Here is a 13517-nt window from a genome sequence, read left to right on the forward strand (position 1 = left end):
AGATCCTGTTTCAACAAACCAAGCCATTATCCCATTAAATATATATATATATATATAGAAGAATGGCAGCTGTTTATGATCCTATCACCTTATACACAGCACCTTTAATCCCCACATTTCCTCTGCTTCATTATCACAAATTAACCGTGAAGGTAATGAGAATCAGAGAGAGATGGCATCAGCTTACCCAGGTCCCGAAGCTAACAGATGTCAAACTCAGAATTTGTGCCAGGTATTCGCGTCCAAGTGCTGTTTATCTTTCCATGGCTTCCTTCAGCCTCTGATGATTTGGTGTTTCATACATTAAGAGGATGAGGTGAACACACACCCAGCACACAAAAAAGCCTAAGTATAAAAATACACACCTGCCCACACCAGGTTTAAAAAGGTGTTAATCATTGTGCTTGAGAGTCCCTTTGATGGGAATTAAGGGCAGGGCCCCAGTCGGCTTCCTGCAGATTTTACTTTCCTGCTTTATTCTTAATGAAACGAAGTTCATCTTGCCAAACTTTTGTCACAGTCAGACATTCTGAGAAAGCTCTGACTGTCAGACTTCTGCTCACAGTGGAAGCTAAATGGAGTCAGACTAAAAACTATTTGTGCTAAGAATAAAGCAGAACCTCCCTGCAGTTTCCAAACTACAACAGACAACTATGATGAGATATGGCCCCAGATTACCTGCTTCTACTTACCTGGAAGGCAGCAGTAGAACGGCAGGGGTGCTCTAGGTCAGGGGGGCGTTGGCTGCCTGCTTGGTGAGTACTTACCGTCCTCCTTTGTGATGGTCCCTCGCTTCACCAGTGTCTAAGGGAAAGCGTCACCCACCCTCTCCGCCTCAGTTGAGCTCCTTTCTGGGTCAGTTGGAGCCATGACTGAAGTAGACACCATCATTTCCATGGCAGATGTAGAGCTTGACTAAGGGGTAAACTAGTACCGAGATAAATCAGAAACAGGATGCGAGTTATCTCCTCCTCTAACTGGTGATACGTAAGTTGGGTAAACTCTAAAAGAGAACACTCAGCAGTGGAATTTATATTTTTAAAAAACTGATTTATCATAAACTAAAAAGTCCAGTGTATGTAATAAAACCTTTCTCTTAAACAGAAAATCATACAACTGTTAACAGAAAATCCATTTTCCCTGTCCTACCAAAGAAATATTTTTAAAAGTATTTGAAAAATATTATTTTCAAGGAGTAGAAAATCATCAGTCTGCCCAGGGAGCCCACATGTCCTGGTTAGTGATGGACACATGTGAGGGAACCAGGACTTCCTCATCCTGTTACTGCTCGTAAGCTCGCTGCCATCTCAGTGAGTGACACCAGGTCCCATCCAGTTGACAAAAAGCGAGAAGTCACCTCTGCCTCTTCTCCTCCATCCTTCACAGCCAGTCCATAAGGAAGGAATTTCCACTCTGCCTCCAAACACCTCTCAAATCTGCCTGGTATCCAAGCCGCCACCTCTGACCCAGCTCGAGACCACTTCTATCATGGCCTGAGTTAATGCAACACCTCCTCAGTTTCCCACTTCCAGTTTTCCCCGCCTGCAAATCTATTTTTCATACCGCAGTCAGATTGATCTTCCTGAAATGTAAATCTGTTCATATCACTCTTTAGCATAAAACACTTTAATGGCTTGCCGCTGCCCTCAGGATAAAGTGCAAACAGCTTATCACAGTTCACAAGCCCCTTGTAAATCACTCCCCTAATTACCTCTCAGCCTCTTGTCTCTCCATTTCTCTTCTGTTTTTGCTCCAACCATTCTGAACTACATACTTTAATTCCCCAATGGTTGCCAGGCCTACACACACACAGTTCTTTTTGTCTAGACTTCACTCTGCCTCCCTCCCCCAAAGATGGGGGGGTTGTAAGTGCAAATAGACTGTTACTCTGTCTAGGCTACTCTGTATTTTGCCTGAAGCAATGTGAGGAAAAGGATAAGTAAACTGTGATAAAGATGTATGCTGTAATCCATACAGCAACAAATAAGAGTAAATAAAGTCAGAAGAACTCAAGTGCAATACTAAAAACCAGTTGTTTAAAACAGAAGGAAGGAGAATGAGAGGGAAAAAAATTCAACAGACAAGTAGACAACAAACAGCAAAGTGGTGTTCTCATACACAGTCGGAGCAGTAACTCTATGCTATTTAAATGGACTAAGCAATCTAACAAGAGGCAGAAACTGCAGAGATTTGCAGAATGATTTAAAAGTGAGGACTAACCACATGCTGTCTACAGGAGATGCTCTGTAACTACGAAGACACAAACATGCTGAAAGTAAAGGAATAGAAAAATATATACCATGAAAACAAGCTTGAAAAGCTAGAGGGACCATATTAATCATTCAAAATGACTTAACGACACATTACCAGAAACACAGATGGGACTCTGATGATAAAAAGTCAACAAATCAGAAATTGAACATGTGCTTAATATCTGAGTTTCAAAATATGTGAAACAAAAACCTACAGAACTTAAGGGAGATACAGGCAACTTTACATTCATAGCTGGAGACTTTAACACACATCTCCTCTGCTGGCAGAACACTGAGAAAAGGTAAGACTTACCTAATCCTTCTTAAGACTGGGAACAAAGTAGGAGAGACAGCTCCTCAGCACTCCTATTCAACACTGTAGACGAGGTACTTAGCCAATGCAGAAAGGCGCAGAAATCAAGACATAAAAGTTAGAAAGGAAGAAACATTTGCTGAAGGAAATTGAAGAAGACCCGAGTAAATGAAGAGTCCCACATTCATGGACTGGAAAACTGAGTATCGTTACAATAGATCAGTTCTCCACGAAAACCTGTAGATTCAACACAATTCTTATCAATATCCCAGAAGACTGGGAGAGATCAGCAAGTTAATACTAAGATTTTTATGAAAATTCAAATAACCTTTAGAAATGTCAATGCAAGTTTGATCCTTCATTGTAGAGTATATCCTTGACTTTAGATGTCAAAACAATTCCAAAAATCAAAATAATTTCATTTTTCTAACTATAAAAGTAACATTGTAGAAAAAATAGAGTGCATGTAAAGTTATAAGAAAATGGAAATCACCTCTAATCCCACAATCTCAGTTATTATTGTCACATTATATCCTCCCAGTTCTGTCCTTGCCTACGTATGTATCTGTATTCATCTATATGTATGTTTATACACACACACACACATCTATTTCATCTTTCCATGTTAAGAAGTATAGATCTAAGTCTTACGTGTTATTGGCTACCGGATAGAAATCAGTTTCTACTATTACATATTTTCAGTTTTCCTAAATTATAGACAAGCCTGTACCCAACATATATGTATATTATTTAAATGGTTTCCCTATAATACATTTCTAGGACAAAATAAAAGGTTCATAAGATCTACCCTGTTTGAGGTGGGACATGTTTATGGCGTTGACTGTGGTGGTGGTTTCAGAGATGTATTACCTCAACCTCCTGAAGGTTATACCACAGTTTATTTTTCTTTTATCAGTCCCGTCTACACTTATTAATTCTGGGTAAAATTGATTACTGAACTTCGAACAACAGGGGTAGATCACTTTTACCTATCAGATTGACAATTTGTTTTTCTTTGTTTACTAGTCAAGTTGGTCAGTTTTTCATACATTAGCCGTTTTTAGTCTTTATTACACATTCATTGCCTAATTTTCTATTGACACTCACTCTTTTCCTTATTTATTAATAAGAACTCTTTACTTAGTACTGTGTTTGATCCCTTCTCTATTGTAAGTCTAAAACATATTCTCCATTTTAGCAATTGCTTCTGTATGTGTTGTTCATTTGCTTGTTAACTACTTTAACATACAATTCAAGAGTATTCTGTCCTTTTATGGTTGCTAGCTTTATTCATAGAAAACGCTTTTCAATTCTATTATAAAATTAATGAATTTTATTTTGATACATTATTCTTGCATTTTAATCCTTCATCTGGAATTTACTGGAACAAGTTAAGCTGAGATGCAACTTTTTCCACTAAATATCTGGCCATTTATATTTTTTCTCACTGAATTAAAATATCACCCAGCACATCTACTGACTTCTCAGATATATTTAGATATAATTCCTTACTCTTTCTGTTTCACTGGCTGTATATTTTTAAGTCAGTATCAAGCCATTTTATTACTACAGTTTTGCAACTTTTATTTAAACATTTTCTAGGGTAAGCCTGTTTTCATTTTTAATGGTTCTGATTATTCTCATATTTATATTCTTTCAAATGAACTTTAGAATTAATTTTTCAAATCCAAAAAAATTCTTTGAAATGTATTACTGAGAAAGAATTCATATCTTTATAGTAATGAATCTCTATTAAAATGTATATTATTCCTCTTTTAAGTAAGTTTTATTTCCTCAGTAGGGCTGAATGGTTGTAATATTCTGTGTATTTCTTGTTTAGTTTATTCTAAGGAATTTTATATTTTTTTCAGAGATGCTATGCCTGGAATCATTTGATACAGTAATATTTTCCAAGTGATTTATAGACATGAAAATTACTCTCATTTTGTGATACGTTGATTTACTTGTTCTCTTTGTTCTAATGATTTTTCAGTTTTATTTCCGTTGATTTTCAAGACAGACTTTAGTTTGACCTACAATGACAGTTTTGCCACAGCTTTTCCAATAATTACAATGCTCATGCTCCCCTGTAACCGATTTAGCTAGCACTTTGTGAATCTTTGCTTTGTTTCTACATTTCGAGGCCATTTTTTTTGTTAGTGACTCACCATTAAATTTATTCCTAATTGTTATTTTTTAATGAATGATTTGTTTAGCTGTAGATACAGGTATGCAGACATAGACATACATGTAAACTGTGACTGGAGAATTACACACTTACAATTCAGAAGCAAATGCCGGAGTTTTATCAGATAACTTTTTAGCTAAAAATATTGTTTTAAACAACTTACCTCTGAGTAAAATATGATGTTCTTGGATGAGGTTTACCCCTCGGGATCTTAGGTTGAGAAGCACAGCCCCGTAACACACCTCTTGATATTGAGCTGAGCAGTAAATCCAGTGTCTGCTTAACTATATACGTTTAAAACATACTCATTTCCAATCTCACTTGATACCTGTTCAATTTCAGCCTAACAGGTAATATAGGTTTGAATTCGAATATAGTTCATTTCTAATTTAAAAACATTTTTTTTCTTAAAATGATGACTCTTCCCACTCTTCTGTATTTAAAGCCAAATCATAAAGCATTTTTCTCATCACAGCCACTAGGATGCCTTGACTCTGCCTCGTCCCTACAATAAACAGAGCACAGGGGGATTCTGAGGATCTTTCTGTTTACCTCAAAAAAGAAAAAACCTTCATAAATCAAAATTTACTGACTTCTGAATGGGGCAAACCTTGAAACTAAAAGGGGCTTTTTAACAGAAAATTTCTATATGAAGATAAAAAGTCTCAACCTCTTGCACTGAATGTAACTTTGTTTCATACTTGGAACCTAACAGAACAATGCTGAACAACACTCATGTTGAACAGAGGATGACATCAAACATGAGAGACGCATACGTACCCCGATTCACACTGGAGAGGTATCTTCCTAGCCGTGGACCCCATTTCTGTCCTCTGAGTTCAAAATTGAGCCTTTTGTGAAATGCACTGTTTTGCTTCACAGCCTGTGCCAGACACTGTAACAGTCTCTTTATGGCTGTCAAATGTTGAAATTGTCATAACTCTGAGCAGCTACAATTAGTATCCCCCTTACTTCCATTTTACAGCCAAGAATACTGAAGTGCAGAGAGGTGAAAATAACTTACCCAAGATCACGCAGCTAATGATGGCAGCTCTCAGCTTTAGTGCTCAGCTCTGTGTCGTTCCAGCTCCAGGGTCTTTTTCATCGTATTCACTGTCTTACTTACGTCTGTCTCCTTAGCTATCTATATCCTAACCCAATGTCTCTCCTCCGTTCTTTGGCCCTGTCCTGCAGGCCCGTGACAAAGGTGTAGACTAAGAGGTGGAGTCATGCTTCACAGGGCCGTACCATGTTGGCAGCCGTTCCTGGGTCTGGCTGTGGTGTTACTCTTCATGGGATCTACCATTGGCTGCCCTGCTCGCTGCGAGTGCTCCGCCCAGAACAAATCTGTCAGCTGCCACCGAAGGAGGCTGATCGCCATCCCAGAGGGCATTCCCATCGAGACCAAAATCTTGGACCTCAGCAAGAACAGGCTGAAAAGTGTCAACCCTGAAGAATTCATCTCATATCCTCTGCTGGAGGAGATCGACCTGAGTGACAACATCATCGCCAACGTGGAGCCAGGAGCATTTAACAACCTCTTCAACCTGCGTTCCCTCCGCCTCAAAGGCAATCGCCTCAAGTTGGTCCCTTTGGGGGTCTTCACGGGCCTTTCCAACCTCACCAAGCTGGACATCAGTGAGAACAAGATTGTCATCTTACTGGACTACATGTTCCAGGATCTGCATAACCTGAAGTCTCTGGAAGTGGGGGACAACGACTTGGTTTACATATCACACAGGGCCTTCAGCGGGCTGCTTAGCTTGGAGCAGCTCACCCTGGAGAAATGCAACCTGACGGCAGTACCGACAGAAGCCCTCTCCCATCTCCGCAGCCTCATCAGCCTGCATCTGAAGCATCTCAACATCAACAATATGCCCGTGTATGCCTTTAAAAGACTGTTTCACCTGAAACACCTCGAGATTGACTACTGGCCTTTACTGGATATGATGCCTGCCAACAGCCTCTACGGTCTCAACCTCACGTCCCTCTCCATCACCAACACCAACCTGTCCACTGTCCCCTTCCTTGCCTTTAAACACCTGGTCTATCTGACCCACCTTAACCTCTCCTACAACCCCATCAGCACCATTGAAGCCGGCATGTTCTCTGACCTGGTCCGCCTTCAGGAGCTCCACATAGTGGGGGCCCAGCTCCGCACCATCGAGCCGCACTCTTTCCAAGGGCTCCGCTTCCTTCGTGTGCTCAACGTGTCTCAGAACCTACTGGAAACTTTGGAGGAGACGGTCTTCTCCTCCCCTAGGGCTTTGGAGGTCCTGAGCATCAACAACAACCCCCTGGCCTGTGACTGCCGCCTCCTCTGGATTCTGCAGCGGCACCCCACCCTGCAGTTCGGGGGCCAGCAGCCCATGTGTGCCGGCCCAGACACCATCCGTGAGAGGTCATTCAAGGATTTCCATAGCACTGCCCTTTCTTTTTACTTTACCTGCAAAAAACCCAAAATCCGTGAAAAGAAGTTACAGCATCTGCTAGTGGACGAAGGGCAGACGGTCCAGCTAGAATGCAGTGCTGATGGAGACCCCCAGCCTGTGATTTCCTGGGTGACACCTCGAAGGCGTTTCATCACCACCAAGTCCAATGGAAGAGCCACCGTGCTGGGCGATGGCACCTTGGAAATCCGCTTTGCTCAGGATCAGGACAGTGGGATGTATGTTTGCATCGCTAGCAACGCTGCTGGGAACGACACCTTCACAGCCTCCCTAACTGTGAAAGGATTCACTTCAGACCGCTTCCTCTATGCGAACAGGACCCCTATGTACATGACCGACTCCAATGACACCATTTCCAATGGCACTAATGCCAATACTTTTTCTCTGGACCTGAAAACAATACTGGTGTCTACAGCCATGGGCTGTTTCACATTCCTGGGAGTAGTTTTATTTTGTTTTCTCCTCCTTTTTGTGTGGAGCCGAGGGAAAGGCAAACACAAAAACAGCATTGACCTTGAGTATGTGCCCCGAAAAAACAATGGTGCTGTTGTGGAAGGGGAGGTGGCTGGACCTAGGAGGTTCAACATGAAAATGATCTGAGGGTCGACCACTCCCGCCACTGTGTCTGTGTCACTGTGGATAACTGGTCAGACGACCTGGCACAGTAAAGCCCTAGGTTAAAAGGCAGCTGCGTGCAGCTGCGCCTGTGTCAAAGCAGGGTCCACAGAAGCCGGAAGACCTCTGATGGAGACTGCCCACCTAGAGGCAGGCAGGCACGTGGGAGAGCCCTTCACACAGTGGGCTACTAATTGTTTGCATTGCAAATACTGGCATTCTGGGGATCTCAGTAATGGACCTGAACCTTTGGCTCATGCTCACGGACAGTTATTCAACATTTTCTACCACTGCAAAAACAAAAGAGTAAATAAAAAGGAACAACCTACAATGTAGGATTTACATATTAAAAAGACATCTTTGTCTAAAACATACTCTACAGAAAAATTTGTATCCCTGCGTCTCATTTGTTAAAGCCTTGCATCACACCCTAGCTGTTGGTTCAACACCACAAAGAAATCAACATATTCTTTACTTTTTTTTTTTTGAAACATATATGCTGTATATGTTTTAAAGCAATATGAATGAGTGGTTGTGCTTTGGTTACTCACCACTACAGATCCACGTGTGATTTCACCTTCTTCCACACAGAGATATCCCTGAGACTAGATCCCTGGAGTATTTGGCGGAGACATGCTGAACGATGGTTTGTCTGATGCAGGATGCCGAGAAATAGGACCCCAGGCAAAAATGCTCAACTCTGTTCATTTCTGTTACTATAAATAAAGGCATGTGCCTAGTTTTGATACAGAATGGAATATTTTTTATACCTGTGGTATCACACTGGACCAGTTTACTGTAACAAAGCCCTTGGCTTCTCCAGAAGGGGGTATGCCACTAGTTGTACCTGTAAAATGCAAGGTAGGTGTTAATAATGAAAATGATCCACTTATCTACAACTTGATTTTACTTTCATCTAATGAGTTAATAGAAAATGGAAGAGGATATATGATTGTTATATATATTCATAGGGTAATATTCAGCTCATAGCTAAGGTCAAGAATTCAGATGTTCAAAAGCTCTCTGGATAAGGAGGAGTTCTCAGATGCCAACCCAGACTGGGGTGACCCATGCATGACATGCTGTCAGTGCAACTGAGGATCTGTTTAAAATGTGATCACTGGAGGTTGGATTGCCGCCAGTCTAAGGAAACATCTAGCTACTGCAACTCTGATGTTATCTATTCAAATACTGTACACGTAGTATTACCGTAAATGGGCAACTTCAGGGTTTCTCCCTGCTTCCTTACCAAGATCCTTACGTTGATCTTGTGTAGACCAGAAGAACCTGTCTTGTTTTTAAAGAAGTGGCAAAAAAACAAGTTGGATTAAAAAGCACTTACTGATTTTTTTTTCTCTACCGAGGAAAAACCAAGATTTACCCCTAAAATATGTTACACTGTGCTGACACTTTTACCCCTCTGAAGGAAGGCTATTTGTCCTATCAGTTTGTATTAATGATTGTTACTCAAAACATAACAGTTTTTAGAAAATGGCATTGTGCCATTAACTCCAGTGATCTGGTTCAAATGAGACATAATTTCATTTGGCTAAAGGTTGAGCGAATGGTTTTCAAAGCATATGCAGTTGACCCTTGAACATGGGGGTCAGAGATGATGACCCTCTGCATTTTGAAAATTTCGTATAACTTATAATTGGCCCTTTGTATTCACGATTCCACATCTGTGGATTCAACCAGCCTCAGATCGTCTAGTACTTGTAGTATTTACTATGGAAAAAAATTTGTGTGTAAGTGGACTGGCACAGTTCAAACTTATGTTGTTCAAGGGTCAACTCTATTCATATGATCTGAGGAAGTACTGAATATAGAGTGTGTTCATGAAATGTGATATATTTAATCAGCATAGAACAGATAGGGAATTTCTACACTTTTCACAATTTGGGAGGGCCCTGAAAAAGAGCACCCTTCCGGGCAGCATGTAAGCTGGAGTACCAGGTCTCCGGGGTTTGCTTCTTGACATATCAGATCAGAAGTGTGACTTTCAAAAAGCTGCCTTTTTGGAGGGTTTGTAATTTTGAGTAACTTCAATAAAATTAAATTGACCCCCCTCCAAAAAAGTAAACTGACTCCAGACATTGTTTTGCCAATTGGATAGCAGCATGCTTAAACCCCTTTATCCCTTAATAAAGGGTGGAAAATGAGACAGAAAGATCGAAGAATTGCCTGCTTGAGTCATTTTTCATTTGACTTTCCTGATGATTATAGAACGTTTAGAAATTCATTTCCCTCTTGTGGCAAGTACCTTACTTATATCTAACAATACAAAACAAGATCTGCTCTGAATTTTATCACAATTCCAACTTGTGTGCAAATGGAATGGGGTCTTTCAAATTTAAAAATGAACAACAGTTAAAGGAGAGTCTTCCAACAGTTAATGAAAAGTACTCTGTATGGAGCAAATACTTAACTAATTGTCCAACAAGAAAAGAGAGAGTAAGCATTTGGCAGTTAATAAAAGGGCTGTGTGATTCTAACCACTATCTTCTGTCAAAATAAGAGGTGACCAAAAGCTTAGTCAAATGGAACTGGATTAAAGTTAACCCATCCATGAAAAGATTTAGTTACTATTCCACCGGAAGAAAAGAGATTGCAGTCTCTCAGGGGTTTCCGTACTCTGAGCCCTGGAATAGTTATTTAAGATACGAATAAGCATTTTTCCCGCAAAATAGTCCCCTAGACTTGTAAGGCAGGGAAGTGCTGCGTTCTGCAGCCACCTGTTGGAGGTTCAAAACTTGTCTGAGTCTAGTAAGTCCTCTGAAAAGATATATAAACAAGAATCCTGTTTAATTCTGTCTGCCTTGGGGTTTCTCTAACTTAAACCTGAGTATTCAGCCCTTCTTTTCAGGATGGAACTGTTGAACATCTTGGAAAAACTTGAGTTCCACAGAACCCAGTTTGGTCAACATGGGACTAAAGCAGTAGTATTCTTCTGAAGAATTCCTAACCCCAGTGTTTCCAAAAAGAGTGAAATTTGAATTGGGCTCCAACAGATTTAAAAAAATATGCCACCTAAATGAGTGAGCTGATCATTAAAAAAAAATGTTTTGGCCAGAGATTTATAGGAGAATCTGTGATGTTCTGCCTGAAACGTCCTAGTAACAGATTTATAGGTAACTGAACAGCCACTAAATCTGATACATCCCCACTGTCTGTCAGATCCTGGTTCCTTTTTAGAGCTGCAAAGCTTGGTCTTGTGTCCCCTGACTATGCCTTTAGGAGTCTAGTATGGAATTTCCCAAAGGGAGTTCCCCTTAAGGCTTCTGCCTACGACTGTTACATCAAAGTAGACCATTGTAGAGAGTAATAGTTCAAATCAGCACCTGGGCCAGATTTTCCCCTTAGAAATCATCTCTGGGTCACCATCTTCCCAGAGTATTTGTTTCAAATTATCCTAAGAAGAAATAGAGTTGTCTGACTCAGCATTTCATTCTGAGTTGGCCAGTTCTCCTTGAGTATCGGGCATTTTTCAGAGAAGTTCTTAGACTCTTTAGGCATTACATTCCTAGGAGAAAACGCCCCTGACTGGAGCCCTAATGGTCTGAGAGAACCGACCTACGCCCCCAAGTGCCTGAAATACCTGTTATTACAGGATGGTAACTCACCCAGTGATTTGGCCTCGTGTGTTTCTGGTAAGGGGTTTCCACTTTTGCCAGTTCTCACGTTACTTAACTTTTTTAAACCTCTTTTCATTTTCATTGCATTTATAATATGAGCTTTTCAAATATTCACATGAAAATATAAACCAAGAATTGCCAAGACTTGTACTTCCTATTTCCGAAGGACATTAGTCACAACTCTGGTTTTGCTCACGTTTCTCAGAAATTAAGCTTCCCACCAACAACTCCCCAGTACTATTGAGGCATTTGGGGTTTGCTCTACAGTGTTTATGGTGGATTCTTTCCTCCCATTGTTTTGTCAAAAATTCTGTTCTCTTCAGTTCTCACAGAAGCCCAGAAGTTACAACCTTCTCTGACTTTTAAGAAGGGGTTATTAAAAACCTGAATTAAAGCCTGACTTGCGTCATTTTTCATGACTCAAGCAGGAAGAAATATACTTATACATTATAAAGTTTGAAAGAGAGGATGTAATCTTGGGGAAGAAAAATTGAGGCGAGCCACATGTAAATCACTTACCCTTCCATGGTCTCCATTTATCTCTAAGTCAAGACATTTGTTTTCACTTCAGGGACTGTGCATGGGAGCTGTTCAACACCACAGAGCGCGTCTTGAGGCTTTCTAGGAAAGAAAAAAAGACATCGTTTTCAACTTAGAAGGCTAAGCTGACAAAAAGACAGCAAGAATATAAGGAAAGTTTGGAAGGAAACACTTGAATCCTTTTAATACTATTTCCCTCATTACTCATTTTTATCGTTCTTTAACTTCCATCAGCGTCTTCTTTATCCCCATTCCCTATGTCCTGGTCACCTTTCTATAGCTCACAAGATCTATTCCAAATGGATTTTGTGGTAATGTGAACCTTGTCATAAAACATTTGGAGCCAAAGCCATTCATTCTACTCCAAAGTTAGGTAAAGATTTATCCTCTTTAGTCCTGGGATTCAAGTTCTAGAAACATTCCCCATTAGGACTGGTACTTCAGGGGCCTGGGGATTCCCATGGACTTTGCACCACTGGCTCTGAAGAGTGCTAAAATCCTTGCTATTTTCTGACTGAGGAGTTTTGGAGTTGCTCCTGCCTTGGTGTGTGGAAAGCCTTGAGGAGGGAACTGTTATCTTTGTTGATTCTAGATCTGCATGTTAGGTAGGAGAGTACTTCCTGGTACTTTGGCCAACACTTGACTGGAAGCTCCATTTCACTTCCCCTAAGTCCTTCCAAAGCCATTCCCAAGAGACCTTCTCACTCTCACTCCAGCAAGAGGAGGGCCAGGGAAAGGACAGCTCCCCAGCCTCAGCTGACAAGAGCAGAATGAGAGCTGACGTGCCACGACATTGAGCTAAGTTACCGAACTGTGTTTAGGGCCAGAGGCCTAGACTTGCAAGATTTAGCCAAGTAAACGAAGTTCTCAATCAACAAGGAATGACAGGTTTTCCAATCTGAAGTGGGTTTTCTTGTTTTGGTGGCAGTAAATGTAGCTACCTATTTTCTCAAAAAAAAAAAAATCAGAGAATGGAAACTGTTTATCTTGTGAACTTTTCCACAAACTATCTAGGATAAAATATTTGCAGCATTAAGGAAAAAAAAAAGGACATAATTAAGAAGTTCGAAAAGGTTTATTTTTCTAAAACAGGCCTGAACTGAAGCTGATGTTCCTCTTTCTAAATATGGGACTGTGATCAAGACAGGCCTGCGTGCTCCCCAGACTGCCTTCCTCCCGTTGGCCAAGGTCTTTAATGCCTCCTCCCCCTCCCCCATGTCCCTGGAGAACATTCTGAATGGGAAGGAGCAAAGAGCAGGGACTACTGACTCCCCCTGAGAGAGCTCACAGCCAGAGGGAAGCTTTGGTACCCACTCCCTCCAGCTGCTGCCTCCTTTCCTGATACCACAATTGAAATGATCCCTCATTCTCCAGCTCTGCCTTACCACCTCACCTCCCAGCTGCTGTCACACCTCATCAATGAATGCTCTCCCCAGGGAAAAGTCTCCTTTCATTGGTACTCCCAGATTCTTGGGTAATTGTTAAACTGGAAATTGCTTAAATTTCCTCCAGCCTATCTCACAT

The 13517-nt window shown here is 40.9% G+C and overlaps 2 protein-coding genes across 4 annotated transcripts in view; one reads left to right on the plus strand and one right to left on the minus strand.

Annotated features, from left to right (window-relative positions):
- LINGO2 (leucine rich repeat and Ig domain containing 2) overlaps positions 1-8117 on the plus strand; it is a 1052619-nt gene extending 1044502 nt beyond the window's left edge. For all 3 annotated transcript variants that reach the window (XM_072959270.1, XM_072959269.1, XM_031677049.2), the window contains one exon: positions 5948-8117. In XM_072959270.1, coding sequence (XP_072815371.1) covers positions 5983-7803 — 1821 coding nt within the window. In that variant the 5' untranslated portion in view covers positions 5948-5982 and the 3' untranslated portion in view covers positions 7804-8117. The remainder of the gene's footprint in view (positions 1-5947) is intronic.
- LOC116280226 (uncharacterized) overlaps positions 7086-13517 on the minus strand; it is a 142933-nt gene continuing 136501 nt past the window's right edge. The window contains exons 5-7 of the mRNA XM_072960643.1: positions 11973-12074; positions 8370-8665; positions 7086-7199 (exon numbers count right to left, since the gene is read on the minus strand). The gene's annotated coding sequence lies outside the window, so the exon portion shown is untranslated. The remainder of the gene's footprint in view (positions 7200-8369; positions 8666-11972; positions 12075-13517) is intronic.

The sequence above is a fragment of the Vicugna pacos genome, chromosome 4, assembly GCF_048564905.1.
Source record: "Vicugna pacos chromosome 4, VicPac4, whole genome shotgun sequence".
Lineage (NCBI taxonomy): Eukaryota > Metazoa > Chordata > Mammalia > Artiodactyla > Camelidae > Vicugna > Vicugna pacos.